Source organism: Aythya ferina, assembly GCF_964211825.1.
Source record: "Aythya ferina genome assembly, chromosome: 33".
In the NCBI taxonomy this organism is placed as follows: domain Eukaryota; kingdom Metazoa; phylum Chordata; class Aves; order Anseriformes; family Anatidae; genus Aythya; species Aythya ferina.
Genome location: NC_140330.1, coordinates 818850 through 833577, shown reverse-complemented (window position 1 = coordinate 833577; position 14728 = coordinate 818850). Strand labels below are relative to the sequence as shown.

At 57.4% G+C, this 14728-nt stretch overlaps 2 protein-coding genes and 1 long non-coding RNA gene across 6 annotated transcripts in view; 1 reads left to right on the top strand and 2 right to left on the bottom strand.

Moving 5' to 3' along the window:
* Positions 1-14728, bottom strand: part of LOC311425674 (guanylate-binding protein 1-like) — a 54190-nt gene that overhangs the window by 14669 nt on the left and 24793 nt on the right. For 2 of the 4 annotated variants that reach the window (XM_084501619.1, XM_084501620.1), the window contains exons 14-15: positions 10517-10656; positions 9563-9647 (exon numbers count right to left, since the gene is read on the bottom strand). In XM_084501619.1, coding sequence (XP_084357745.1) covers positions 9563-9647; positions 10517-10656 — 225 coding nt within the window. The other 2 variants (XM_084501621.1, XR_014686385.1) reach the window with 2 other exon arrangements.
* Positions 2447-3629, top strand: LOC311425678. The gene is made up of 2 exons (XR_014686389.1): positions 2447-2595; positions 3247-3629. It is a non-coding gene; the product is annotated as an uncharacterized lncRNA (long non-coding RNA).
* On the bottom strand, positions 6901-7845 carry LOC311425654 (olfactory receptor 10K1-like; the record flags this gene model as incomplete). The annotated part of the gene is made up of 1 exon (XM_084501597.1): positions 6901-7845. One exon carries the CDS (start codon positions 7843-7845, stop codon positions 6901-6903), a length of 945 nt encoding a protein of 314 aa, XP_084357723.1.

Sequence of the window (14728 nt, the reverse complement as noted above, 5' to 3'; positions counted from 1 at the left end):
ACTACCAGAAGGACATCAAGAAATGTTGGACGTGGTGCTTGGGGACGTGGTTCAGTGGGTGACATCGGTGGTAGGGGGACGGTTGGACCAGATGACCCTGGAGGTCTTCTCCTACCCTAATGTTTCTATGATTAGAGGGCACGGCACTGGCCTGGCCAGCAGGGACCACACTGCTCCCCCCAGGCTAGGGGTGACGGTGTCCCCGGGGGGCATCACCTACCGTGAGCTCTGCCTGGAACCGCTCCCTGCTCTCCTCGAAGGCCCGTGCCGTGAAGAGCCGCTTCGCCTCCTCCTCACACCGCGCGTGCAGCTCCAGCAGCTCCTGGGTGGTCTCCGTGGGCAGCCCCTGCTCCATCTGACGCTGGTACAAGGCCACGGCCTCCTTCAGTGCCGCCGAATTTTCGATCTCTGCCAGCGCCAGCACCGCGCTCTCCAGGCACAGCACAGCCCCTCTCCGGATGGCCTCCACGTAGCTCACCACCAGGGTCCCCAGCCCTGCCAGGGAGGGGTGACGGATCTGCAGCCCGACCAAAACGACCGGGGTCCTGCCCTAACCCCACTGCCAGGGGCCCCTCACGGCCCCAACCTTCTTTTTCTAGCTCTTTCCCAGCCACACGCGACAGCTAGGAGCTCCAAACACAGAGGTAAGTGCCACAGCTGGCACAAAAACGCATCTGTGCTACCTCCAGCAGCCTTTTGCTCTGCATCTGAGCCTTGTCCCGACACAGTCCCAAGAGCTTGGACCCTCGGGACACCGGTACTCACTGCTCCCCGTTATCTCGTGGCCACCAGGGATGGTCTTGGGGGGACAATTCTGCCCGATGTAGCTGCAGAAGCGCTCCTCCTGCTGCTGGAATTCAGGGTCGAGCATGTTGTCCGGGAGCTCCTCCAAGCGGGGCAGGTCCTTCTTCCTGGCTGGCTGGTCGAAAACGAAGCACTTGCGCTCCGGGAAGAGCTGGCGGATGCATTCCCGCAGCCGGTTGTACCTCTGGGCCTCCTGGCTGCTCCCTGTGGGGCAACAAGGGGTCAGAAAAAGCCCCCAGGGCTCAGCCTCGCGGTGCCTTCCACCGCAGCCGTGTCCGGGGCTGTACACGTATGCATCCAGCGGCACGGCACCGCTCCCCTACCATCCTTCAACTTCAACGCGTTCTCCAGGTATTCGTCCTCGGAGATTTCCTTCCCGTCCACCTCCAGCTGCAGCGTGAAATCCCGGACAGCCCAGATGAAGGTTGGGAAGAACAGGGCTCGTCTGTCCGAACCCGGCTGCTCTTCTCCTGCCTGCACAGCTCCTGCCTCCTTGGGTGCTGTTTTCACCTGGACACACTCTGACAGCTTCAGCACATAGCTGGGGAGCCGGCTAAGGAAGTGGGGACCTCAGCTCTGAACACAGGGGCACCCCCGGCCCATGAACACTTGGCACTGGTGGAGCCTTTTGGGGGACAGAGGCCAGCCCGGTGCCACCAGGAAGAGGGAGAAAAGCCCCGGGGATACCGAGCAGGTCCCTGGGCACCACTGGGAGGTTTCCTCTCCCCACACAAGGAACTGGGATGTGGGATCCCCGTGGGCCCCAGGCAGGGAGCAGGGGGCACCCCGTGTGCACCCACAAAGGATACTGCAGGTTGTCCATGGCCTGCTGGTCAATGGTGCCCTTGCTGTTGTAGATCAGGGTGCTGGAGAGCAGCACGGCCAGCACGAAGATCCACGTGTCGTTCTCGGTGTCGCCCTGGAACAACGACCCCAGGTTCTCACCTTATCCAGCAGCCCCATGCAAGACCCCTTCAGGCACGAGCCCGAATGCCCGGACCCCGAGTGCTGCCAGCCAGCATCCCATGGCAAAACCATCCCCTGGGGAGACCCCACAGCATCTCCAGGGCTTCCCACATCTCTTTATCCTCAGCTCTTTCACTCTCAGGCTCCCACAATGTGTCCCCGCTTCTCCCCCACCTTCTCAGTGTCTCCCAGCCCCTCGGTGTCCAGCAGCACCAGCGCGTATCCAGGCTTGCAGGGGTGAGGCACGCACCATATCCAGATTCCTTTGGTGTGCGCCCGCACGCTGGAGCCCAGGGAGAAACCTGGGGGTGCAAAGAGCCTCAGCAGCGTGAAATACCGAGCAGGAGAAGCCGAGCACCTCGGCCAGCCCAGGGGATGTGCACATCTCATCCCCTTCCCTTACCTCTCCTCTGCCCAGCCAGCCTGTTCAGGAGGTAGGACTTGCCGCTGCGGTACGGCCCGGCGATGGCCACCACCACCATGGGCTGCGTGATCTCTGACAGCAGCTGCAGGGCCCCCGGCTGCACCACGAGCCCCTTCCCCTTCTTGTTCTTGATTAGGCAGACGGGCTCCGGCATCTGGATTTTGGATGCCATTGCTCACAGCCGCGCAGCCTGCTGGGGAGACGGGCTGCTTAGCAAGGCGGGGGCACCCCGCCCCAGGAACATCGTCACCCGACTTCATTTCCCCAAACAAAGCAGAAAGGATGCCCTAGCTTCCTCCCTGCGTACCTCCTCTTTTTACCCCCTCCAGGCTGAAGCTTCGGGGATCTCATGAAGATCTGCACCGTGCCCGATCCCCCCACAGGGTCCGAGCCTGGGGCAGGTACTAGGGGGTCGCACACAGGCTCCCAGCCCCCCCGTTCCCTTTGCTCCATCCCAGAGCAAAGACGGAGCCAACCTCCGCACCTCTCTGTCCTCTCCCCGGCAGGGAGCTCTTCGGCTCGCTGGGGTCCGTGGGATCCCTTTCCTGTGCCCCCTGCCCATAGCTGCTTGCGTGGGGCTGGGGATGAGGGATGGGGATGGGACTCACCCTCAGCTTCCCGGGCCTGCAGAGCTCTGAAACAGCTTGGGTGCTGCCTTGTGTCCCCTGCCTTGGTCCAACCCTTCTCTTCCTGTTCTGGGAAATGACGGGGAGGAAAAATAGAAAGCGGAAGACAGTGACTGTGTGAGATATGTTCACCTGATTCGTGTCAGTATGGAACAATGCTAGGGCCGCATGGTATGATGAATGTGACCTTCTGTCTTACATACCCTTGTATAAGCACAAGTCTAAGAAAAACAGAGTGGTTAATGTATATAATTCTTGTGTCTTGCAAAGGAATGTTTTGGCAATTCGTGTCAATAGAGAGCTTGAAGGGAAGTGTATTTCTAGGCTTTTCCTTGAAGTCTCTGATATCTGGGGGGGTTTCAGAATAACTGCTAACTCTTATGACTATTGCATGGGACACTATGCAAGTCTCTGCTATCTGGCCAGGAGATGAAGGAGACGGGGAGAGCTGAAGAACAACTAGAAGACAAAGCTTGCAGGGGATGTTGCACAAGTCTCTGACATACAGCCAAGTTGGACAAAGGAGGAGGACAAGAGGGAAGAAGACTTTGAGCCTTCAGCACGAGAGACCCCCAGAGGGACCCCTGGAGACTGATACGCATGCTCCAGTAGGAGGGTTTGGATTCCAGAAACTAATTATAATAACCCTGTTTTTTTTAGAAGTAGTAATGACTATGTATCAGCCTAGGAGCATAAAAATCAGCTGCTTGATGTAACTGGTGTGCGTCTTGGTGGAGCAGAGACTCCTGGCGCACCCAGCACTGTTTGCTTACCTCTATTCCTTTAATAAATTGTAAACTTTGATTATAGTCCTATTTTGAAGACTGAGCCATTTATTACAACCAGATGTCACGAGCACCGTCCTCTGCCTTACCCTTTGGCTGGGATAGGGTGACTTCTCTTACTGCTGGCTGCGACTGCACTGCGTTGGGATTTAGGATGCGAATACTCTTGGCAACTGGGGTGGTTTGAGCCGGAATCACCCAAGTATCTCACTTAGGTGGTAAAAAACGGAGGTAAAAGCTTGTGGCTTAACCCAGAGTCACGCTGAGGTGCTAAAAAAGCAAAGCTAAAAACTTGTGGGTTGAGATAAAGACCATTTAATAGGACAGAAAACGAAGGGATAATAACAATGACGTCCCATGGCCTGGGATATCCCTTTGGCCAGGTTGGCTCTGCCGTGTCTCCTCACAGCTTCTTGTGTACCCGCAGCCTCCTGGCTGCTCGGGCAGCACGAGAGGCTGAAAAGTCTCTCTGAAAAGGCTTAAGGACTTAGGAGAGCTTTGGGCATCGCTTCGAGGTGCAGAGGGGCACCGGGAGGTGCGGTGTGCCCCGGTCTTTCCTCTGCCAGGAGTCAGAAGATGCTGGTGCATTCCCTCACTGGTTTCTCAGGTGTGCCCAATGCTTTCTTCTTCCTTTCATGCTCTGCCTTTCCCCACATCTCCTCCAGCCAGTCCTGGCCATGGTGAGCGCCCTCCTTTCTCTTGATGGCCTCTGGAGGCCTGGGAGCCCCCAGTCACAAGAAGGTTGATAATAAACAAATAAAAGGAATAATAAAACGATGCTGCAAGTAGATGGAGCTGTTTTGCAAGGCAGAGCCGCTGCAAGGGACTTTCCAGAGCGACACTGCAGCGGTACTTGGAGGAGCAGAAATGTCTCCTCATCGTGAGCTTTGATTTGACAGCAGAGTAAAATCTGCTGGATTTTATGGAAGAACAGGTTTTCCACAAGATTCCCACTTGGCCCCATTTTGCCACGGTATTACGGGTGTTGTCACGAACGAGGGAGGCAGCTGCCATTTTCCCAGGAGGAGCTGGTAAATGCAGTGCTCCACTGGGGTTTGGCAAGTTGTTTCGCTGTGTTGTTTGTTTTTGGTTTAGTTTAGTTTGGGTTTTTCTTTCCATTTCATCAGCCCCTAGGTGAAAGCCATACACTTGTTCTGGCCAGAATCCTCAAACACTTCAAAAATAAATTAAAAAACCCCTTGTGTTTCCTTGAGATCTGAAGGAAGGAAACATCACTGAGCAGTGCAGAAGGCACCCAGTGACTGCAGATAGTCTCAGGACATCCAGCCATATTTTTTTGGTTGTTGTTTTGTTGTTGTTGTTGTTTTGTTTTGTTTTGTTTTGTTTTTAACAAAGCAATGTCTAGGAGAGGCTTCCCCCTTACCGTATGACTGGCAGTGCCTAGGCAGTGCCTATAGGATCATGGAATTATTAGGGTTGGAAAAGCCCTCCGAGATCCAAGGTCCAACTGTCCCCCTACCACCAATGTCACCCACTAAACCATGTCACCAGGCACCACGTCCAACCTCTCCTTGAACACCCCCAGGGACGGTGACTCCACCACCTCCCTGGGCAACCCGTCCCAACGCCTGACTGCTCTTTCTGAGAAGAAATGTCTCCTCATTTGCCACCGGAACGTCCCCTGGCACAACTTGAGGCCATTCCCTCTGGTCCTATCCCTGGTTACCTGTGAGAGAAGACCGACTCCCCAGCTCCCCACAGCTTCCTTTCACGGAGTTGTAGAGAGCAAGGAGCTCTGCCCTGAGCCTCCCCTTGTCCAGACTGAACAACCCCAGTTCCCTCAGCCGCTCCTCATAGGACTTGTGCTCCACAGAGGCATAGAAAATCCAAATACCACCCATGCCCCCCCTCCAGAAGGTGAGGCAGAACTTCTCAAGCCAGACTAGGACAACTTGGGTTCAACCTCTGGTGCAGGCGCTGTCAGCAAAGGTTGCTGGTGCTCGACGAGGGGTGATTAACCTTCCACATCCGTGTACACATTCACGATTTTCTGCTTTGGCAGCACCTTCCCAACACCGAGGAGCCAAGGCTCCGGTTTCTCTCACAGTTCTGGTCAGAGCTGTGCGACAAGCCAAAGGCAGGGGGATTTTCCAGAGTGCCGGCTTCAATCCCATTCAAATCTGTTACGGGGTTATAATCACAGACTGCAAAGGAGACCACTGGAGGTTTAGTAAAACAAAATAAAAGCCAGAATGACAACATGACACGTCTCCCCTTGCTGTGTAAGCTGTGAGGGAGTGAGGAGGGCCGCCTCTTCCCCAAGGGATGGGAGCCAAGGGGGGCAAAGCGGCCGACAGCACAGTAGCCTCCCTGGCCAAGAGCAAGCCCCACGGTGCCCGAGTGAGGTGAGCAGGGCAGAACTGGGGACAGAAGCCAGGCTCAACCAACAGCCCAGGTCAGCAGGCAGGTCTGGGCCCAAAACGTCAATCTTTAGGCCCACACCAGGCCCCACGATGGCCAAGGCTGGGAAGTCAGCCTGCGGGCAGGAGCCATGAGCGTGGCCACGGCACGAAACCAGCTCCTCTACAAAATACACCCGTCGAGGACTGGAAGCCCCAAAGCGAGCTTAAACGGGACCCACAGGCGGGGACTGGGGTGGGTGGAAGCCCCGCGTGAGGCTGCGGAGGCCATCGAGGCCTGCAGCCCCTCAGCGCCCTCGGCCATCGTGGAAAGGCCAGCGACCGAGGAGGTTCCTCGAGTCTGCAAAACAGAGATGTTGTTCCCATCTTCCAGACAAGCATGAAGGTGGATGCAGGAACTAAAGACACGTGCTGAATTGGGACGGGATCGGTAAATTCTGGAGGAGATACCGGGGGAGCCTGATGGAGGCCTTCTCCTCAAGGGGGGCTACGGGAAGGCTGGAGAGGGACTCTGTCAGGGAGAGTAGTGGTAGGACAAGGAATAAGGGATTTAAACCAAAACAGGGCAGATTTAGATTAGATTTCAGGGAGAAATAATTTCTTATGAGGGTGCTGAGGCACTGGGGTGTCACCCAGAGGAGCCCAAGGCCAAGTTGGATGGGGCTGGGGGCAGCCTGGCCTAGGGGAAGGTGTCCCTGCCCTTGGCAGGGGGGCTCTAGAATCATAAAATCATGGTTTGCGTTATGAGAGACCTCGAATATCATCCAATTCCAACAATTAGATGATCTAATTAGATGAAGGAAGGGAACTCCTAACTGCCTGCTGTGACACAATGTGCACAAGGGGGACGGAAAAGGAGCGATGCTTTTTGGAAGGGGAGGCTTCCAGCTGGAAACATCCACTGGGGACGCTGCTCACCTTGACCTCTTTCCTGGAAAACATTCTGGAGAAATTTGTGTTTTCCTGATGGCTTTGCGGAGAGCCGCTTTGACGTCCTTGTTCCTCAGGGTGTAAATCATGGGGTTGAGCAGGGGGGTGAGGATGGTGTAAGTGACCGAGATCAGCGCGTCCTGGCCCGACCAGGAGCTGGAGCCCGGCCTCAGGTAGATGAGGGAGGCGCAGGCGTAGTGCACGAGCACCACGGCCAGGTGGGCGCTGCAGGTGGAGAAGGCTTTGTGCCTCCCCGCGGCCGAGGGGATGCGCAGGACGTCGGCGAGGATGAAGAGGTACGAAGCCAGGAGCAGCGTCAGCGGGACCATCAGGGCGAAGACGCCCAGCGCCACGATAACGGCCTCGCCGGCGTCGCTCTGCCTGAAGGCCACGCGGAGGACGGGGGAGATGTCGCAGAAGAAGTGCTCGAGCTGCCGGCTGGCCTGGAACGGCGAGCAGAACACCAGGGGGGTGACCAGCTGGGCCACCAGCAGCCCGCTGAGCGCCGACGCGGCCACCAGCTGCGCGCAGAGCCGCCAGGTCATGATGCTGCTGTAGGCCAGCGGGCGGCAGACGGCGACGCAGCGGTCGTAGCCCATGGCCGCCAGGAGGAAGGAGTGGGAGCAGCCCAGCAGGAGGAAGAAGTACATCTGGACGGCGCAGCCCAAGAAGGAAATGGCTTTTCTCTCCGCCACCAAGTCCACCAGCATCTTGGGGACGATCACGAGGGTGTAGCAGGTCTCGGAAAAGGACAGGACGCAGAGGAAGAAGTACATGGGCGTGTGAAGGCTCCGCTCCACCCTTATGACGGTCATGATAGCCGTGTTCATGCTCAGTGTGAGCAGGTAGAGAAGCAAAAACACCCCGAAGAGCAGCTTCTGCAGCTCCGCCAGGCTGGAGAACCCCACGAAGATGAAGTCGGTGGCCATCGTTTGGTTTTCACTGCCCATGGAAGCTTTCCCCAAGCAGCGAGGCCAAAGAGGGACGCAGGAGCTTCAAGGGGGGGTTGTCTGCTGCCGTGCCAAGGAGAATTTGCCCCAGCGGCCCTCAGCAGACCCCTTCCCGGTCTCTGTGCCCCCACCACGGGCTCTGCTCCTGACATTAGCAGGGTGCACGCGTGGGCTCGGGGCTGGTGAGCGCTGCGGGCAGCCCTCGGCCTCGCTGCAGCTCCCGGTGCTCCCCAAGCAACTCAAGGACCCCCGGCTCCCCTCACCAAGCCGCAGTGGCTGTCAGGGTGGGTGCACGGCCACCGGGGCTCACCCGGGGCATGGCAGCCCCCGCGGGGAAGTCCCGTTGCTCGTCTTGTAGCAGGGAAAGCGGTATCTGCAAGGGCAGGTGCTGCGAGGGCAGGCAAATCACGGGCTGGAAGATGGGGCAGGGGACGCAAGATGTCGCGGGGGAACTCCTGGAATTGGGGAAAGTGGCTCCTAGGGGCTGCAGGAGGGGGGAAGCGGTGCTGCAGAGCCTCCTGCTCGTTCAAGGGGCACGTGGGCTGTGAGAGGGCGCGGAGCTGTGGCTGACGAGGTGCTGGAGCTGCTGGGGAAGCAGAGCAGGCAAAGCAGGGCTTTGAGCAGCGCAGCCACCTCCGGCTGCAGTCCTGGACCCAGAACGGGGATTATTCCAGCGAGGGGAGAGTGCGAAAGGGTCTTGGCTCCCCTGCAGGACCAAGGGACATGGTGGCCTGGGGTGGCGTGGCTGGGCTGTCCCCTTCAACCCCCGATGGGGGTCAAGCAGAGGGGTTGGGTGGAACAAGGCTCGGACTTCGGGGTCCTGCCACGGGACCTCTCCCTCCCCTCCAGTCCCCGCAATGAGGGTGCAGAAAAGAAATCCGGGGGGCTGGAGCGGGGAAAAGAGCCCTGAAAGCACACCTGCGCTGGCCCGAGGGATGCTCAGGAGTGGAGAGGGCTTGGGGAGCTTCGGCACGCTCGTGGCTGCGGGCTTCTACGTGAGCCCCAGCCCTCCCATCCCCATGGGCAGGGGAACTGCAGCAATTAGCTCCAGAGGTGCACATTAACCCACCCAAGGGCGGTGATGTCCGCACCCCTTGCTAGTTGGTTGCAGTGGGCATAATTAAGAGCCAGCCTCCCTTAGGCAGACCCAAAATACCATTGGCAGCTCTCAGTAATGGCCACGTGCTGAAACCCAGGTTGGAGGATTTTGTATTATTATTATCTTATTTTTATTAATTTTTAATTTTATTATTTTTGCATTGCTTTTGCATTATTTTATTATTGCATTACTTTATTATTGCATTACTTTATTATTGCATTATTTTGTCTTTTTGAAAGCAATACGCACCCTTAATGAAAGATGAAGAAAGGTCAATGTTGTCAGAGCCAGTGCTGACCCTTGGGTGTACTTTCTGAGCAATGGCAAAGGAGCAGAATCTCCCAGCTACGAGCTGATCAGCGAACCCACCCCGCGCCCCTAAGATTACGCTCCCCAGACAATTAGTTTCATTTCCAACTACGTGAAAGCATGAAAGCACTAGCTGGTGCAATGGCAGCGACCACAGAGGTCACTGCCACACCCTGTCGTTTGCAGCAAGGACTTGCAGAGTTTAGCAGAATTGTACTTGGTATCAAGAAGCACGCTACATCATTTGTTCCAAAAGCTCAAACCACATTTTTTATCTGGGGCCATCACCGGATTTGCCACCGGGCTTGGAATTTTGCTGATCCTCAGGGTTGCTCTTCTTCTCGGAGCCACTTGTGGACTTGTTGTCCTGGTCCTGTGAAAATAGTCGGGTTTTCAGCAAGCCCAAAGCCTTCCTGCATGGTGTCTGCAGTGCAAGGGAGCCAAGAAGCAATGGGAGGGAGCCAGGCGAGCCCCCATCACCATTCCTGCCTGCCAGCCACAGCTCTGGGTACATCCTCTCTGCCATGGTACCTATGATTGATGGTCGTTTTTATTCTGTTTCTTCTCCCTCTTCTGTCTCTGACGAGGCCTCATGCTCCTCCATATCGCTGAGTAACTTCAACAACGTCTCTAGGTGTTCGATCTCCCTCTCATCCAGCCTCTTCCTCTCAGCCTCCCTCTCCTGCTCAGCTCTCTCGTACTGGGCTTTCAGATCTGTTGAGAGAGAAGCAAAGATCTCTCAAAGGCAGGAGATGAGCCCCAGGCCCCCAAGGAGTACTGTCCCTCCGTGCCGTGCCAGTCCCTCTCCAGGCAGTGGCATTTCTCCAGCCCCAAAATCACTTTCTATCTGCTCGCTACACAGCTCTCTTACTTTGTTTCTGCATGGCTTCTAAAGAAAGACATCATGATCTCACGGATTAAACCAGAGAGAGAACCATTTGAAAAAAGCCTTCAACATTGTTTCCAAAAGCTCAAACCACATTTTGTATATGGGGCCATCACCGGATTTGCCACCGGGCTTGGAATTTTGCTGATCCTCAGGGTTGTTCTTCTTGGAGCCACTTGTGGACTTCTTGTCCTGGTCCTGTGAAAATAGTCGGGTTGTCAGCAAGCCCAAAGCCTTCCTGCATGGTGTCTGCAGTGCAAGGGAGCCAAGAAGCAATGGGAGGGAGCCAGGCGAGCCCCCATCACCATTCCTACCTGCCAGCCACAGGCCTGGGCACGTCTTCTCTGCCATGGTACCTTTGATTGATGGTCGATTTTATTCTGTTTCTTCTCCCTCTTCTTTCTCTGACGAGGCTTTCCATCTCTGAATGACTCATGCTCCCTCTTCCTCTCTGCCTCCCTCTCCTGCTCAGCTCTCTCGTACTGGGCTTTCAGATCTGTTGAGAGAGAAGCAAAGATGGCTCAAAGGCAGGAGATGAGCCCCAGGCCCCCAAGGAGTACTGTCCCTCCGTGCCGTGCCAGTCCCTCTCCAGGCAGTGGCATTTCTCCAGCCCCAAAATTACTTTCTATCTGCTCTTCCTTCTCGGTCAGCTCATGGTCGACTTTGAGGATGGTTCTGGCCATAAACTCTCTCTTCTGGAGGAAATCTTGCAGCGCAGCATCTGCCTGCAGGGACATGGGGAGGGCAGGAGTCAAGGGTGAAGCAGCAGCTCCAGGCGAGTGGTTTTTTGGGATGGGGGCGGTGGGACGTGGAGCCTCTGCCCTCGCCTTGGAGCTGTTCATGTTCCTACCTTCACCCCCTTGCCAGGCAGCTTCCTGTATTGCTCCACCAGTGCCTGCTGACCGCTTTGGAAGAGCTGGTAGCCCCCCAACATGAAGTAGACCCCGTCATTGATCCGTCTGTCCAAGTCCTGGAAGAGCTCCTGGAGGGCGGCCGTGCACTTCTCGTGGGATACCCGCTCGTTCCGCTTCCAGAAATGTTCCTTAAGTGCCTCTAACTGGACCTGTGCAGAAGGACACAGAGGGAAGGCTTCAGCCCAGGTTGAGTGGCTTCCACCTCTCTCAACCAGGCAAAAAAAAAAAGCCTGTTGAGCACTGGAACGGGCTTCCCAGGGAGGTTGTGGAGTTTTCTTCCCCATGGAGATATTCGAGATTTATCTGGACGCCTACCTGGGCAACCTGCCCTAGGGAACCTGCTTTGATTCTCGAGGTCCCTTCCAAGCCCTACAGTTCCGTGTGTGAGAATAAAGCCAGGCTGGCAGGGAAACGGGGCTCTGCAGCCTGTGGGGTGATCAGCGGGGAGGTGAAGCCCCCATGGGCTGCAGACAGGGAAGCTAACTCCCGTCGCAACAGCCAGAACCCCCGTGAGATAAACCTTTCCCGCGTATTACTGTCAGACTTGGTGTCTTCTAAAACCAGCCATTAGTAAAGAACCCAAAGCCCAAAAGTGTTTTTATGAATATATTTTATAAAAAATCTTTGTATAAATCTACTAATGGCAAGAGGCAGGCCGAGGAGAATCTCCACTCTTTACTGGAAGCAGGGGGCAATGTGACTGCTGAGGTTCTTAACGCCTCCTTTACTAGCCAGACCTCTTATCCTCGGGGTATTCAGCCTCCCGACCTGGAAGTCTGGGGCGGGGGCAGAAGAACCCCCCCACACTTCAGGCTGGGGACCTGCTGCTCCGCCTGGCCAAGTCCATGGGGCCAGATGGGATCCACCCGAGGGTGCTGAGGGAGCTGGCGGTGGGATTGCTGGGCTGCTTTCCATCATCTATCAGCGGTCATGGTCATCTGGGGAGGGCCCTGGAGACGTGCTAACGGGACACCCGTCTATAAAGAGGGTCGTAAGGAGGAGCCGGGGACCTACAGGCCTGTCAGCCTGAGCTCGGTGCCAGGGAAGGGGACGGAGCAGGTCTTGATGTGTGACCATGCAGCTGGTGACCGGTCACCAGTGGTGTTCCCCAGGGGTCGGTGTTGGGCCCATCCTCGTTAATATCTCCATGGAAGGCTTGGATGAGGGAACTGAGTAAGTCTGCAGGTGACACCAAGCTGGGGGAAGTGTCGATCTGCTGGAGGATAGGAAGGCCCTGCAGGGGGACCTGGGCAGGTTGGATCGATGGGCAGAGGCCAAGGGATGAGGTTCAACAAGGCCAAGTGCCAGGTCCTGCACTTGGGGCACAACGACCCCATGCAAGGCTACGCGTCTGGGGGCAGAGACACTACAGGTTTGGGGGCAGAGTGGCTGCAAAGCTCTGCAGAGGAAAAGGATTGGGGGTGTTGGTGGATGCTCGCCTGAAAATGAGCCAGCAGTGTGCCCAGGGGGCCAAGAAGGCCAACGGCATCCTGGCTTGCCTCAGGGATAGTGCGGCCAGCAGGACCAGGGAGGTGATCGTCCCCTGCTCCTGCACCGCAACTCAAGTGCTGGGTTCAGCTGTGGGCCCCTCACTACCAGAAGGACATCAAGAAATGTTGGACGTGGTGCTTGGGGACGTGGTTCAGTGGGTGACATCGGTGGTAGGGGGACGGTTGGACCAGATGACCCTGGAGGTCTTCTCCTACCCTAATGTTTCTATGATTAGAGGGCACGGCACTGGCCTGGCCAGCAGGGACCACACTGCTCCCCCCAGGCTAGGGGTGACGGTGTCCCCGGGGGGCATCACCTACCGTGAGCTCTGCCTGGAACCGCTCCCTGCTCTCCTCGAAGGCCCGTGCCATGAAGAGCCGCTTCGCCTCCTCCTCACACCGCGCGTGCAGCTCCAGCAGCTCCTGGGTGGTCTCCGTGGGCAGCCCCTGCTCCATCTGACGCTGGTACAAGGCCACGGCCTCCTTCAGCGCCGCCGAGTTTTCGATCTCTGCCAGCGCCAGCACCGCGCTCTCCAGGCACGGCACAGCCCCTCTCCGGATGGCCTCCACGTAGCTCACCACCAGGGTCCCCAGCCCTGCCGGGGAGGGGTGACGGATCTGCAGCCCGACCAAAACGACCGGGGTCCTGCCCTAACCCCACTGCCAGGGGCCCCTCACGGCCCCGACCTTCTTTTTCTAGCTCTTTCCCAGCCACACGCGACAGCTAGGAGCTCCAAACACAGAGGTAAATGCCACAGCTGGCACAAAAACGCATCTGTGCCCCCTCCAGCAGCCTTTTGCTCTGCATCTGAGCCTTGTCCCGACACAGTCCCAAGAGCTTGGACCCTCGGGACACCGGTACTCACTGCTCCCCGTTATCTCGTGGCCACCAGGGATGGTCTTGGGGGGACAATTCTGCCCGATGTAGCTGCAGAAGCGCTCCTCCTGCTGCTGGAATTCAGGGTCGAGCATGTTGTCCGGGAGCTCCTCCAAGCGGGGCAGGTCCTTCTTCCTGGCTGGCTGGTCGAAAACGAAGCACTTGCGCTCCGGGAAGAGCTGGCGGATGCATTCCCGCAGCCGGTTGTACCTCTGGGCCTCCTGGCTGCTCCCTGTGGGGCAACAAGGGGTCAGAAAAAGCCCCCAGGGCTCAGCCTCGCGGTGTCTTCCACCGCAGCCGTGTCTGGGGCTGTACTTGTATGCATCCAGCGGCACGGCACCGCTCCCCTACCATCCTTCAACTTCAACGCGTTCTCCAGGTATTCGTCCTCGGAGATTTCCTTCCCGTCCACCTCCAGCTGCAGCGTGAAATCCCGGACAGCCCAGATGAAGGTTGGGAAGAACAGGGCTCGTCTGTCCGAACCCGGCTGCTCTTCTCCTGCCTGCACAGCTCCTGCCTCCTTGGGTGCTGTTTTCACCTGGACACACTCTGACAGCTTCAGCACATAGCTGGGGAGCCGGCTAAGGAAGTGGGGACCTCAGCTCTGAACACAGGGGCACCCCCGGCCCATGAACACTTGGCACTGGTGGAGCCTTTTGGGGGACAGAGGCCAGCCCGGTGCCACCAGGAAGAGGGAGAAAAGCCCCGGGGATACCGAGCAGGTCCCTGGGCACCACTGGGAGGTTTCCTCTCCCCACACAAGGAACTGGGGTATGGGATCCCCGTGGGCCCCAGGCAGGGAGCAGGGGCCACCCCGTGTGCGTCCACAAAGGATACTGCAGGTTGTCCATGGCCTGCTGGTCAATGGTGCCCTTGCTGTTGTAGATCAGGGTGCTGGAGAGCAGCACGGCCAGCACGAAGATCCACGTGTCGTTCTCGGTGTCGCCCTGGAACAACGACCCCAGGTTCTCACCTTATCCAGCAGCCCCATGCAAGACCCCTTCAGGCACGAGCCCGAATGCCCGGACCCTGAGTGCTGCCAGCCAGCATCCCATGGCAAAACCATCCCCTGGGGAGACCCCACAGCATCTCCAGGGCTTCCCACATCTCTTTATCCTCAGCTCTTTCACTCTCAGGCTCCCACAATGTGTCCCCGCTTCTCCCCCACCTTCTCAGTGTCTCCCAGCCCCTCGGTGTCCAGCAGCACCAGCGCGTATCCAGGTTTGCAGGGGTGAGGCACGCACCATATCCAGATTCCTTTGGTGTGCGCCCGCACGCTGGAGCCCA